The sequence below is a fragment of the Scophthalmus maximus genome, chromosome 4 (assembly GCF_022379125.1).
Source record: "Scophthalmus maximus strain ysfricsl-2021 chromosome 4, ASM2237912v1, whole genome shotgun sequence".
Lineage (NCBI taxonomy): Eukaryota > Metazoa > Chordata > Actinopteri > Pleuronectiformes > Scophthalmidae > Scophthalmus > Scophthalmus maximus.
The window spans coordinates 26321502-26336988 of NC_061518.1; the positions used below are offsets into that span (position 1 = coordinate 26321502).

At 39.6% G+C, this 15487-nt stretch overlaps 1 protein-coding gene across 4 annotated transcripts in view; it reads left to right on the plus strand.

Moving 5' to 3' along the window:
- The window catches only part of adamts17 (ADAM metallopeptidase with thrombospondin type 1 motif, 17), a 143817-nt gene that overhangs the window by 85343 nt on the left and 42987 nt on the right, over positions 1-15487 (plus strand). For 3 of the 4 annotated variants that reach the window (XR_004790516.2, XM_035628405.2, XM_035628407.2), the window contains exons 14-16: positions 6469-6596; positions 12236-12356; positions 13766-13840. Coding sequence is in view for 3 of the 4 variants with exons in the window: in XM_035628405.2 (XP_035484298.2) it covers positions 6469-6596; positions 12236-12356; positions 13766-13840 (324 nt within the window). In the remaining variant the exon portion in view is untranslated. The remainder of the gene's footprint in view (positions 1-6468; positions 6597-12235; positions 12357-13765; positions 13841-15487) is intronic. The other variant, XM_035628406.2, reaches the window with a different exon arrangement.

Consider the following 15487-nt stretch of genomic DNA (forward strand, 5'->3'; position numbering starts at 1 on the left):
TTTTTTTGTCCATCATGAAATGGAGAACATGGAGAAATATGGAAGAATAAGCTAAATCAGTGTAGTGCTTTGTTAAGCTTTGGTAATTTACTTCCCGTCTTCGATGGAATTTAGGCAATTCATGTTAAACCATATGTTCTCCCCGTATATGCGTGGGTTCTCTCCGGGCTCTTCGGCTTCCTCCCACAGTCCAAAGACATGCAGAATTGGGTTAGGCTAATTGGACTCTAAATTGACTGAGGTGTGAATGTGAGAGTGAATGGTTGTTCGTCTCTGTATGTGGCCCTGCGATAGGCTGGCGACCTGTCCAGGGTGTACCCCGCCTCTCGCCCAATGTTAGCTGGGATTGCGCCCCCCCCCCCCGCGACCCTTATAAAATAATGTATGTGCTCTGCAGTGGTATTACATGCCTAGGGGAAAGAACAACTAGTACAGGGAAAGACAATGAGGGCCCAGAACAGAGCCTTGTACTCCACCAAAAGAAAGAGAAGCAGATGCAGACACAGGTTGAAAACAGTGACAGAGAAGCTCCTATGCTGTAACTTTTTCACATTACTGCTCTTGCGAGTAAAGACCACACACTGAAATCTGTGTTTTTCAAAATAGTAAAAAATCCCACTTCTTCAATTTGTCAAAAGAGGACATTGGGCATAAACAGTGTTTGGGTAACTGAAAGAACCTGCCTGTTCAGAAGAGGGAGGCAGCTGAACAATGAATGTTCTTGTGTGAGTCTGGGGCGGAATATTTGCATTAAAGCCATGCAGCGCCAGAGTTAGTCTACTTTATATGCTAATTTTGTAGTTGTAATATTTATACTTTTATTTATAATTGTATTTATGCTGGCAGATTTGTACACAAGTCATGAATACTACTCAAACCTTAACACCAGTGTGCGTCTGTGAGAGGCTGGGAAGTGGGTGATACTTCTGACCTTGTCTCCTGGTCAAACACAACATCTCCTTCCACTGCTTTGCCGACGACATCCAGCTGTATCTCCCCCTAAGGGTTGATGGGCAGGCTGCACTCCATCCATTGTTTGACTGTCTGGCTGACATCAAGGCATGGATGGGTGCAAACTTCCTCAACCTCAATGAGAGTAAGACAGAGATCATTGTTTTTGGCAAATCATCTCCGGCCTTCTCCACCGATGCCCTGGGCCCTTTCGCCTCTAACATCAGGCCTTCTGTCAGAAATCTTGGCGTGATTTTTGACAGTGCCTTCAAGCTCAAGCAGCAGGTCAGTGCAGTAGTTAGGAAAAGCTTTTTCCACCTGAGAACCCTAGCTAAGATCAAATCCTACCTGCCCCAGAGGGATCTAGAGAGAGTCATCCATGCCTTCATAACATCTCAACTGGACTACTGTAACGCTCTATACACCGGCATTGATCAATCACAGCTCCGCCGCCTGCAGTTGGTTCAGAACTCAGCCGCCCGACTCCTCACCTGTACAAAAAAGCGCGAATATATCACCCCGGTCCTCGCATCACTCCACTGGCTCCCCATCCGCTACCGCATTGATTTTAAACTTCTACTGACTGTTTACAAATCCCTCCATGGTCTCCACCACCACATCCCCTCCAGAGCACTACGGTCAGCTGACCAACTGTTGGAAGTGCCCTGGTCCAGGCTAAAAACCAGGGAGACAGAGTCTTTGCAGTAGCGGCCCCCAGACTCTGGAACTGCCTCCCCCTGCACATCCGTGCAGCCCAGTCTCTGAATATTTTTAAGTCCCATTTAAAGACCCACCTCTTTTCACTAGCCTTCAATTAGTGTCTCCTTTTTTTAAGTGCCGGTGCATAGTGTTCCCTGGTTACCTTTTAAATTTTCTTTTTGCTTTTTTTGCTTTACTTTACCTATTGTATTATTCTTTGTTTATTGCACTTAAGCACTTTCTTGTGAAGCACTTTGGTGCGGCTCAGCCGTCTGTAAATGCGCTATAGAAATAAAATTGACTTGACTTGACTTGACCAGAGTACACAACCCAACAGTGTTTCACACAGATATTACAGCTATTATCAAGGAATACCCGAGGATTTATTTTAGAGAAATTGTTATTCTGATGGCTATTATTGAAGAGGCATTTTAAAGAACAGCTATTGAGCAGACTAAAGGAAAGATATGACCCATGTGAATAGACACAAAACATGAAACATATTTCACAAAGCAAAGTGCATATTAAAAAATGTGCATGTTATAGCCAATTTAAAAGTGAAAACAGTTTTCATGTTGTTTCATAGAGCCTCCAGAATTGCATGTTTATATTTTACAACTGTACATACTGTGGAGACAACAGAAACAACTTAAAATGCAACCCAGCCAAGTAAGGTTTTCTTAATTCCAACAATATATTGTGGAATGAGGAATCAATAGATCATTGCTTTTGTTCCTGCAAGCAATGGAAATTCCAAATCAGCTCACCACAATAGAGTGGAGCAAAGGTTCAGAGGAATGAAAAGTTAATTTAATGCATCCATTATTTTTTTTCAAACTCTCAGTACAGTACATACTGTCCTACAAAGGCAGAGTGTAGTTACTACAGAAGGGTTAAAAGCTTTACACCTGGAAAGAAAACTGATGACTGTTTTAATAAATAATTGCAGTTTAACCAACACACACCAACTTGAATGGAGCAGCAGCAGAAGGCATATGGAGAAGGGAGATACAGGGTTTTGTCGGATTGCACAGCTCAGATGTCAGGTTTGACGGATGGAAAAGTTTGCTATAAGCTAAGGGGCCTGTGCTGTATAGGGACGATCACCAACAACAAAATAAAAAACTAGAAAACATTTCTGCCAAGGCCAAAGTAACAATCCTAAATATGTCTGATATTTTATATGAAGTTCCAGACAATATCTGGTGAGAATTTGACGAAACCATCGACAACTGCTTGCAATCTTAAGGAAAGTGATAAAAGAAAATCCCTGGATCCACATAGCAGTATTATAGTTTCTTCTCTGGCCCATGATCCATCCCTCCACTAAATTACTTTTTGCATAATCCTGCTGTCATGGGTAAGGAGAGCTGAGGAAGTTACCATTGGCTTGTCTTCAGTCACTTGATCACCATTTGGCACAAGTCTAGTGTTACAATATGGTTGCAAGGTAAGCAGACAGAAACCTAAACTGCAGTAAGCTTCACTATTAAAATTACACCATTATGTTTATACACTGTATGCTAAATGATAAATGGGCATGAAAGTTTTTCAGGGTAGTTTGATTTAAAGGCCTTTAGAGGAATATATTTATTCAATAACCTGAATGATGATGATTCAAAAACATATCATGGTTCTTTATTGTGATCAATGAGTAAACCATCCTAGCCTTAAGGATTTATAAAATTTCTAGTGTTATATCACATGAGGTAATCTCATTAATATTTTGTATGTACAAGTATGTACATACTGTACGTACAAGTAACGTATGATGACATTATATGTTGTATACAATTTTACTTTATATATTGGATTTGCAAGTTTAGTTAATCAAGGCATATTAAGTAATATTGATGATTAATGTTGTGTGCATTTAAATTCATCCTTCATTTAGGTTCATTATCTGAGAATCAACTACAATTCAATCCTCTGCACCTTTTTTATATAATGGATGAATCGCGTCAGTGTCAGTCATGATTGAAAATCTTTATTCGAAATCAAGCACCTTTTAAAATTGTCAGGCATCAGTATAGATTCAACACTTCTGCCTCACTAGTCTGTTATCCAATATAATTAGCTATATTTTTGCAAAAATCAATACAATAACTTAATTTACAATATATTTATTGAGGTAGCTTTAACACAAGAAATCACATAAAATTAAAAGTAGGAGATGGCAGCTGCTGAAGTGTTCGAAGCTTGCTACCTTTAGCATGTTTTTTTTTCTTCTTCCTGTTATAATTAATTGATTTGGCTGCTAACATATTTCATTCTCTGATTTGGCAACGGAATAACCAAAATGTCAGTTGATCAAATTCGATATTTTGTGTAACATATAAGGGAAATCAGTTATTTAGCTCTAGTTTTAGGTACAGCCCTCTTTCGGTAAGCAATCTTTTGTAAGTATTTGCCTTGGTAGGGCAACAAACAACGAACTCTACAGATGAATTCCTGATATTGTAACAAATTAATGAAATTAGACTTAATTAGATAAAGCTAGAAAGAAAAAATGCTCATAGGCTTCTTAAAAGTGTGTTCTGGCTGAACATCAAGTCCATTTTTCTGCCTTTTATGGGACCAGTTAAAATGTATTCTATCGGGATGTGAATATGTTTCTGTGAAGGCAAACACATTTCATGCCATAACAATGCTCAGTTTTTCTAGGCAAGTGGTTAATACAACAGTATTACTACCAAACCATTGAGCATTTATGTCAACATAGTTGTATAATCTATAAAGTAAACATTTTAGCTTTTTTTGGCAGCAGATGGAGCAAATATTTTAAAGATCAAGAGTGAACTTTAAAGCTTAAATGACATTTAGTATTTACAAAAAAAAGTTGACCATTTACCAAACAATACAGCAAAAATATTAATCAACTGACCAAGGACAACCCGTGACCATGGCAGCCTGAAGAGGTGAAAGGATGAAATAATTTGATAATGTGCTGTTTCATATGTGTCTTGGTGAAAGTTAGTTGGATAAAGACTTAAAACCCAAAGCTGCTTGTACACAGGATGTAAGAAACATATCCAGTGTCAAAGTGTCAACTTCCACCACTGAGCAGCTGAGAATGAAGACAAATTCTTGACCTTTGGCTCAGAGTGTGACAAAAAGTCTCCACTTAGCAGCAAGCTGCAGTAGAAATGATGCAGCAACATCAGCACAGTGAACAGCACAGCAGAAATGTTTATACCATCAAAATGAATTAGTTCAAACACAAATGATTACCAAACAAACGAAAACTCTTGTAGTCTGGCTTCTTCACTTTTATCCTTTTAAACCTTGGTGTGTTCAAATGATCAGTGATAAAATATTGGTATATAACTTGAGAAATGTAGACATTTTTGTAACATTTGATCATTGATTATCGATGACAGACAGTCACCGGTCACAAGCATGGATGGAAAGATTGCAGTTACTTAAAAAATACTTACTAATGTAACTTGAAAAACAGCTAAAAGTTTGAGGAATGTTTAAAATGAAGTAAATGACTCCATTTCACGTTATTGATTTTGCAATCACAACATCTTTACAAAACGAAGTGCATTTACATTGTTTAGAACATTATTAAAAAGCCATGAACACAGAACCCTGATGCTTCTATATCATATGCCACAATGATAACACACTTCCCTTCTAAATGGGCACTTTGAGGTGTCTGGATACATAAATGTTCAAACTGCCGCTTGAACTGCTGAATAAAGCATCTGCAAGGGAAACAAAACAGAGATGTATAAACAGTATTAACTCCACAGCAAATGCAGCTCACTTACACTAATATTAAAGCAGACAGGGGGCCCAAACAGTTTTTACAAAATACTTGGTGTTACTATGAAATGCTTTGGATGTGGCTGTTTTCTTGATTGTGGGCTATAACGATCAGTGATTGTGTTATGGTAAGCACCAGCATGCAGCTGTTGATCACGTAACATTGTGGGTGAATTTGAGCACTTGTCATTTGGTTCATTAAACAGTGATTAGTTAATGTAGATAAAACCTTGTACCTATTCCAAGGTGTAATTATGCTATCCTTAACAAGAAACCATGATCCTTCATTTTAGTGTTGTGCATTTTTTTGTATTGGTCACACACAGCGAGGCCTGTCCCAGCTGCAACGACACTCCTTGCACCGCTTGGCACTTAAGTTAATTCAACTTAAAAACGCAAAGAATGTGTTCAACTTCATCTTAGATTGAATTGTTGGTTCAAAGTCATCTGGTAAACATATCTGTGGTTCAAATTGACAGTTTAGTCACAGACAGAATTGCTTTCCCTGTACATTTTCTTTGTTTAGAGAGTCAGGGTTCATTTGAAGTGCATAACTTAGGGCTGCAGCTGTTGGAGCCACTTTGTACCAGAGTAAGTCAGAAGACAACATGACACTGCTCCCATACTTTAGTTCAAAGTGTAGATGTAGAAGTGTAGATAGTAAATGCAAGATTTACTCTTTTCCATTTCAAACTACAAACAAGAAGAGTCCTTAGACAGTTACAATGCATGCTTGGAAGCCTGTTAATATTAATGTTAATTTTATATTTTGTGTTTTTATTTTGTTTATTATCATCAGCAGCAGTTCATACATTCAACTCATCATTTCAAGTCAAAAGACCTCAAGTTAGAATAAGCCATGTTAATAAAGGTCTTAAAACAAAACAAAACAAATAGATTTTCAAGGTTTGATTCCACTAAATACAATTTTCATATTTAACAGTTTGGGTTTAATTTTACTGTTTCTAATCTTTGATTATTTTTGCATAGCATTGTTTTTTGAGCCATAATTAACTACATGACCTTGTATCCTGTGTGTTCGAGCAGAGAAGCCATGTGTGTTGTTCTGCAGCCCGGTGGGTCGAGATGTCCCAGCCCTGATGGCTGACAGAGTAATGGATGGGACACCCTGTGGACCGTATGAGGCTGACCTGTGTGTTAACGGGAGGTGTCAGGTACATAAAAACACACACAGACACAAGTGCATGAACTTTTTAAAATCGGTTAATACGGAGCTCAAGGTAGCTCTCTACAGAAAGCCTTTTTCAATGCAGACCACCACTGAGCTGGCTCCATGAGTCAGCTCTCAGTGGACAGCTGTATACAGCGGCCTGGTTTTCATCTTCACTCTAATGAAGATCAGTCAAACTTTCTAGAAATTCTCATCATAACTTACAAACCTTTTTATCCTCCACAGGAGTCTTCCACTTTAATTCTGATTGTGGTTTTAATCTTGTCTCAGGACTGTGCTGGTGAGGCATCATAACATCTGGCTGACCACATAACCAGCATAGAACATGAACATCCAGACTTCCAGCTTATTATTTTAGGGGGCTTTAGCAGAGCAAACATCAGCCGAGAACTGCCAGAATACAAACAACATATTGAATATCCCACCAGGGATAACTATACACTGGACCTCTGCTATATCATATTAAAGGTACCCAGGGTGGATGGATTGGCTACCCTAATTAGTTGTTTTTGTGCCTATACCGAACTAAACCTTAACCACAGAAATGGCAGATCAGATAACAAGAACATGACAAACCAACAACATTGTTCTGCTCAATTATGCATTGGATTGCTTTTGTGTCTCAGCAATGAGTTATGTGTTTGTTGTTTAGTTTGAAAGACTTGTTGGGACAGTGAACTGTGAGCTGAGAACAATCCAGATTTTACATAAAATTTGAGCCATTGACTTTATCGCTATGTGATAATGATATCAGCAGCCAGGTTCCAGCGTCATGGCTGCAGGATGACCTGGTGGTTTGAGAGATTGCTGCATAAAGAAAAGCTCCAGAGTTTATTCTTTTGGCACTGATGTCATCACTGGAAAAAAAATCAACCAGTCGTAAAATAAATAGACAAATAAACACATGTCCCAGTGCAGCGCTGTAAAAGAAGTCCCTTCAGGGATCAATAGAGTACCTCATTCATTAGCAGTTAGCAGTGGTGGAGTGAATACATGGCCTGCTCCCCAGGGGAGGGTTGGGGGGTTTATTTGGATCTGGTGTCTCGACTACAGTCAGTCTTTTGTGTTTATTAGCAAATGTTGGATGCTGGTACATTTGGGAGGAATTTCCCCGTCCTTCAGGCCAAGGCAGAGGGAGAGAGCATAAAGAGAGCGAGGAGAAAGAGAGAGTGGCTGGTCCAAAAAGTCAAAAATATGGATGCAATTATCGTGACGCACATGTGCTCACAAAATACTTACTTCTCACATTTCACCAATGACTCATGTATCTTTAACTGTGTAAGATCCCTGAGGGTAAGTGCAGCTGAAACACACATTGGATGTGAGCTGTTAGCTCTCTCTCTCTGCCTCACATGTATGCACGTATTTGATTTAAATGTAGTGACACATTTTCAGTTCAGTTTCTGTTGTGTTCTTGCTCAGACTCACCTAATGGCAGAGACACTCTCACATCTCTTCCCAACCATGTGCACCGCTGACACATTGTGGAGACCTACATAATTTTTTTCTGAGAAACAATTGTATTAGGAAATATTACCTGACCTATATATGATCAGTATAGTATGCACAATAATTAAAGGCACTTCACATTTTTAGATTCCTATGCATTGTCTGATTTGCCCCGGATTCATTCTGCAGCATGACGATGACCACTAACGCACACACACACACACACACACACACACACACACACACACACACACACACACACAGCCAGTCATAAATAACTATCTTCTGTGACATCACATGAAGAGACAGAAGAGACAAACCAAATCCACTGAAGAACTGTGGCAAGATCTCTAAGATGATTGGACAAACCTGTCGGAAAACTTTCATAAAATTTAATATGATAAAACCGAGATCATAGTCAGTGGTACACTTAACTCTCCCAGCCTTGTTCACAGCAAGCTTAGTTCCCTCACAAAAAATATGAAGCTGACTGCCAGAAATCTTGGCTTAATACTTGAAGCTGATCTCTGGTTCGATGCTCAAATAAAGTCTGTTGTTCAGTCATACTTCTTTCATATTAAAAAGATCTCGAAAATCAGATCTTTTCTGACCCCTTCCGATCTTCACAAGGTTATACATGCTATTGTTTTTTCCCGCCTGGATTTTTGTGACGCACTTTATGTTGGAATCAGCCAGAACTCCCTTCACCGACTCCAATGGGTGCAGAACGCTGCCGCACAAATTTTAACAAAAACACCAAGAAATTCAAACATATTACTCCACTGCTACCCAACTTACACTGGCTGCCCGTCATGTTCCGTATTGATTTAAAATTTTTAATAATCACTTTTAAAGCATTGAATGGCCTTGCTCCAAATTATATCAAGGATTTATTGACCCCTATGTGCCTGGGCGCTCCCTAAGATCAGTGGATGCAGTTTTGCGGGTTGTTCCAAGATCCAGGCTTGTGACCAAAGGCGACCAGGCCTTTGCTGTCAGAGCCCCCAGAGTGTGGAACACTCTGCCTACTGAAATCAGAAACAACACATCTTTGGCATCTTTTAAATCCCTTCTTAGAACTTTCTTTTATAGGAAAGCATTTCTGAATATTTAATTTATTGTTGAGTTGCATTTACTGAATATACAGTATATCCCATTTACTACAAACCACACAGACATCTAGTCGGTGTGTGTGCAGAAGTATTCTAGCCACAGTCTTCAAGGCAGGAATGTTGCACCATTATTCCGCCTCACTGTTCTGTGTAAAAGTAAGAACACAGACTGGGGAAGCATTGTTGTAAAAAGCCAGCATTAGAGGTACAGTAGTCACAGAGCTTAATCTAAGAATCACACATAGTAAAACAAATCACACACAGGGCTTAGTTTTGTTCAGTGTCAACAAGCAAACCGACATACTGTAATGTGGGGCCCTCTTATCGGCAATATAGCAGGATCTCAGGAAGTGGCAGTTAACAATCGGTGGTCCCATTGGGCTGTACGGGTTGAGCACCCGTAGTGATTAGGCACCCTTAAAGACCCCCTCCAGTCACAATTTAAAGGATATAAAAATAATCTGCTATGCCTAATATTTTGTTTAACATTGTTTACCCCAAAAAAAGTTTAAAAAAAATACAACCTCTGAAATGGGGCTGGAAACCATCCACTCTCTCTCCCTCATTGAGGAATTCTGAGACTATGAATATTCATGATATGCATTTTAAGATTTGTCAATCGATTACAAGCATCGTTCAGTACTGGAGCCACTTTTTCAAAACTCTTCATACAGTCTGCATCACCAACATGCATCTGGGACATACAATTAATCTCACCTCCAAAACTCACTCGACTCAACACAACACTTCCGACATGTCTCAAATTAACTCGTTTCACCAGAACACTGACAACTGTTCTCAGTCAGAAAGCTAACACTGTCAGCTTTCTGACTGAGTTAACCAACAACAGGGGGCAACACCATGAACTTGACCTTTTAAGTTTTAATGATTTTTCACATAAATCATTTACTTTATTGACTGTACTAAGGTAAATGTAAGAAGAATTAATCAGAAATCGCGTCAATATCCTTAATTTTTTCAATATCGTTGCATATTTCTAAATTTCTGTAAAAGGTTGAACAAAAAAAAGCGTAATCTTTACAAAAGAACAGACAACAACATTTATAGTATAATCACTCATACTATACAGTACTGTGAGGGTTCTAGTCTTCACTCTCTCCTGCATAAGGCATATGTTTTCCGAGCACAACAGAGTCCGGTTCTGCTGGAGAGGTTTTTTTCTCTCCACAGTTGCTCATTATGGGAACTGTTAAATTTATTTGTAATATTGTAAGGTCATGACCTTACTATGTTTGTTGTGATTTGGCGCTATACAAATAAAATTTAGTTGATAATTTAATTGATTTGCATTTGGCCACAAGTTGTCATCAACATCACCGGTGTTATTCTTCCTCTCCGTTGTCCTCCATGCATCCTCCCTGACACTCTTCTTTTCCCACCAACCTGTCTTCCACAATCCATGTTTCCAAACAAAATCATTCTGATTTTTATTTATTTAATTGTAATTCTTCTGCAAGATTATCTTCATATTTCAAATTGTATGAAATATGACAAATGAAATATGACAAATGCATTTGCCATCATTCTGTTTTAAATGTGTTTTTAACAGTTTTGTAAAGAGTGTGTTAGCATTTGAAAAATGTGCTGCAAATACATAGTGTTTTACAGTTGGTGGAGTATGAATGAGAAAAGAGTTCATGGATTTTGGAGAGTGTGGTCATTGAATGCATTTTGTGTGAAAGCAATGGAAAATGATCTGCAGTTCGGTCCAGATAGACCTCTGTTTTGCTGACTGTGTGAAGAGTTTTAAAAATGTGACTTCAGTTTGGACCAATGCATGTTAGCAATCGAAAAAACACAGGCCGTGCACCCCACCCACCACAGCTGCTGCTGTGCTGTAATGCCTCAGCAAGCACACCGACATCAGGTCCGTCAAGCCCTTGGAACAGGCTAGTGAGGTGCGACGCTTGGACTGGAGGAGGGCGACACCCGAGACATCCGGTCTGGACGGAGCCGCGGTGAAAGGGTTAAAAGAGTAAACCGGGTCTCGTCTCCCGACTTGGGAGACATCACCACGAGTGACAGAGGAGGTGGTGGAGACTGTAAATCGTAGCAACTGAGAACTTTGACGTGAACCCCGCAGTTGACTAATCACTCCGGGACTCTTACCCCTCTCACACACATTGGTCTACACTGGCAGACTCCCTCCCTCAGTCTGGAGCCCTGTTCCCTACATTTGCATATTGGTTTTCTGTATTTGTGACGTACCATATCTAGATACTCTTTTTGACTGGAGGGGATCTTTAAAGGTGACATATTAGGCTCATATTCACGTTCATACTTTTAATTTGGGTGACCACTTGAAAAGGTTTACATGCTCTAATGTTAAGAATCTAATGTTAAATTATAGGCATCATTGTTCTCATACTGCCCATTCCTGCAACTCCTCATTTCACCCTCTGTCAAACGCCTGGATTTATTTTATTTTAGACTGTTGGTTTGAAACTAGCAAAAACTATTTTTGCCAGGTGTAAGGTAGGTTTCTGAAAAGGAGCAGATTGCCAGGCCTTCCTCAAAAGTAAACTCCTTTCGGTCCACTGACTCGAGGGCAGTTAGAACAATGCCCGGTTTGCCCTTACATTGAGAGAGCACGAAATGGATTAATGGCTTCCCTGGCCAGAAAACTCAGCAAGGAGTTTAACAATTTGCTCAGGTACAGTCTTAAAAGTTAAATTTTAGGCTTGATATAACTTGGTGTTATTTGAAAAACTGACTTGTTTAAATCTGAGTCCATCAGTTTACTTTCTCCATTTTTTTACTGCTGAAGGAAGCCAACATTTAAAAAAATAGTCAAAATGGAAGTTTTCACACAAATTTGCTTAAGTTTTAACATCATCACCTGATGGGCAATTGAACTACAGATGGCACCAGAAAGAGCCAAGCCTTTAGCCTACAGTGAAACACACACACACAAAAACACACACACACACACACACACATTTGCAAGGTGTAAGACAGAGACACACGTCAGTGTGAATAACAACTCCAGCTCGTCAGCCCGCCGTTTTACTGTTGTTCTTCATTGTTCTTTTGTGGGCAGAAAATCGGCTGTGACGGCATTATTGGCTCTTTGGCTAAAGAGGATCGCTGTGGCGTTTGCAATGGAGATGGCCGCTCCTGTAAGATAGTGAGAGGAGATTTCAACCACACCAAAGGCATGGGTGAGTGTGTTTGTTTTACTTTTTATGCAGCAATGAACTAATTCTACTGACCTGTTTTGTAAGTGTCCTGGTCTAAATGCAGTTTCCATTTTTACAAAGATCATTGTCTAATGGAAAACACTCGTACTTGAAGTCTAGACTTTTAGGCCTAATATGTATAATATTTATAAAAATACATTTTTAGTTGAGTTATAAACAAAGGGAGCTGAGTCCTTTGCACTCGTATCACTCAAATCAATTCACACAGGATTTTTGGTTGTACATAAAGGACTTTTAACACTTGATTTTTTACACATGCATGCTAACAGATGTGTATGCACCAAGATATGCAGCTTTACCAGTCAAGAGCTGTTCTGACCAACTAAAATAATGATCTGATGATCCAGTGCAGCAAATGTGATTCAGATGGGAAGAGCTTCAATTTCTAATCTGGGTTTGCATTCATCTTGTTAGGTCTGGAAACCTGGGATTAACCTGCCATGTTATCAATTATGTCAAACCCTTGGAATTCTTCTTCTTATTATTATTAATATTATTATTTGAACCGTAGGTGGTGCTTCTTTCTACATTTAGCGTTTGTAGATGGCACAGGTATCAGTGAGGCCTCAGTTCTAGTCTTCCCAAACTAACTACGATTCATTACACCTCACCTCCTGTATGCCATAGTGTGTTTTTGTTAGAGAAACCAATCTTGTAATAAATGGTAAATAGTGTGTAGTATAAGCAAATATTAATACTATGATGATGGGAGAGAGTTTGTACTAACAGAAAGTGATACAGTTACTTGTGCCAATATACACATCAGATGTGTGTAACCTTGGAAAAAGAAACATTATTTGTGTCTAGTTTATACCTTCACCATCACTTTTAAACCAAACCAATGGCAATAGATTAAGCTGACTGATCCTACAAATGACGAAACCTGCTCTTACTTGCCACCCCTTTTTTGTATAAGACATAACTGAATATGAAATAAATTATAGGTTTATTTTGGCTGTTGCATTGTCAGACAGTAGATCACCCAGCATGAGAGAAACACATCCCCTCATTATCACCCTCTTTGCTCCTTGATCATTTCTCTGTGTGACCAGCTGTGGTCATGGATATTTGGTTTATGTTGCAGTAGCTAATGTGACAGAATCTTTGGAAGTAATATTCAGCCATAATCTATCACACATCGCACCACAAACTGAGCCAGAGGAGGGGATAATAACTGGAATGAAAGCCTGTTAAGTGTGTGTGTGTGTTTGTGTGTGTGTGTGTGTGTGTGTGTGTGTGTGTTTGTGTGTGTGTGTGTGTGTGTGTGTGTGTGTGTGTGTGTGTGTGTGTGTACACATGCGTGTGCATACATGCTGGTGTGGTCCACATGACATGTGACCTCCCTTCAACTTCCTTGTCTTGTCCTCCAGTCACCGCTAGGCAGTGTAAGAGGGTATCTACCTGTGTGATGGCTAAACCCAGAGCCGTCCCCAAGTGTTTTTCATGTAAGATGCATGCACTGTATGTGTGTGTGTGTGTGTGTTTCCTGCACTGACTGGAGTGTTTCATCGTAGGTAGATCAGAGAAGCAGTTAGCTATGGGCTCCCCTGGAAGGTGTATTCTGAATCTTAACACTTTGTTACAGTTACATAACCAGCTGTTTGACCCCGTTACCCCATAACCCAGCCGTGAGGAATGCCAAGGACGGATTCCTTTCATCCAAGCTGTTTCCTTCTTCCTGCTGCTCCTGCTAAGTGGTGGAGCAACGGTGGAGGGGGAGGAAACAGTTGTTGTCTGACTCTGCTGTAAAATGCCTACCTTCACACTCCTGAATCCCGACTCGGTGCCCACATCTGGTTATGCTCCCAGCTTAGGAGTTTGACATACACAGTACTGCATAAAACATCAAATATGCTGCTTTGACACCCAGGTGAGCCCATGGCAGTCTGTGTCTAACTGTAGGTGGATGGGCAGGGTGGTGGAGGGTTGATGGATACGTTTGGTTAGCTTTCTGGCACGTGTGTGGTGTTTGTTCATTGTGGATACAGGTGCAAACACTCGAATAAGATCTTTACAGGTTCAGTTGCAGCCTGGACTAACAAAATTTTGTGAGATGAACGCAACTCCTTGAAAAGCAAATCCCACATCTGCCAATGCAGTTGAATTTTTTTTTTCACCATAAAATGGAAATGTAGACAGACAAGGTCACAAAACAAATCAGGCCAACATTGATAGCAAGTGATTACAGTAGATGTAGATCAGTGGCACTGGGCAGATTTTTGAGGCCGAGGGGACAGAAAGACTCTTGCAAAAAAACTTTTTTGCGTATTTCATTTCTTTTGGATGAAAATACAAAAGAAATGTAAATTCTTTTTCCCAAAGAATTTACTGGTTTACACATCCATCAAAGGCAAATCAACTTGATTGGAGTCATAATGAAGGGGATGGAATTGATTATTTTTAATAGATAATAGATAATTTGGCATATTTCAACCTGGGGTATCATCAATAGATCTGGCCATTGTGACTCTGTGGGTCGTGGTATGTTTGTACTCATCACCTCTGTTGTAGATAAAGGAGGATTTGGACAATAAAATATAAACAGCTTTCTAAATAAACATGGTTTTATTTTAGAACACATAATAAAGCTTCTCTGATTCTGAGCAAAAGTAAACACATAAAGTGGCCAGAATGTCAGCCACCTAATAGTGGGACATGGGACAATCAACCGCCAATAGCTTTGTCAGTTTCTTCAGAAGACCCTATAACCGCAGTGGAAGTCAGCACAGCACATGTAAACAAAGTGGTGTTTGCAGATGAATATGAAAGGGGTATCAGTTCAGTCAGCAAACAGACCACAATGTAGATCCCTTAGTTTGCTATAATGGCTATTCCAGCTGGATCCTGTCTTTGTTTACTTAGGGCCGGACTCACAAACACTGAGTGCTTGAAATGATTCCTGTAAAAATCATCATAATTTATAAAGCTGTGAGAGTATGATATGTCTTGTTTTACCCTCAACAAGTCATCCAACTCAAATGACGAACTCTGTAATATGTGGTAAATATGACAATCGACCATTTCCTGAAATAGCGCCTCTACCGGTGACAGGAGGTACACCAAAAATATTTTTTCGCCTCAGAGCATCGTGG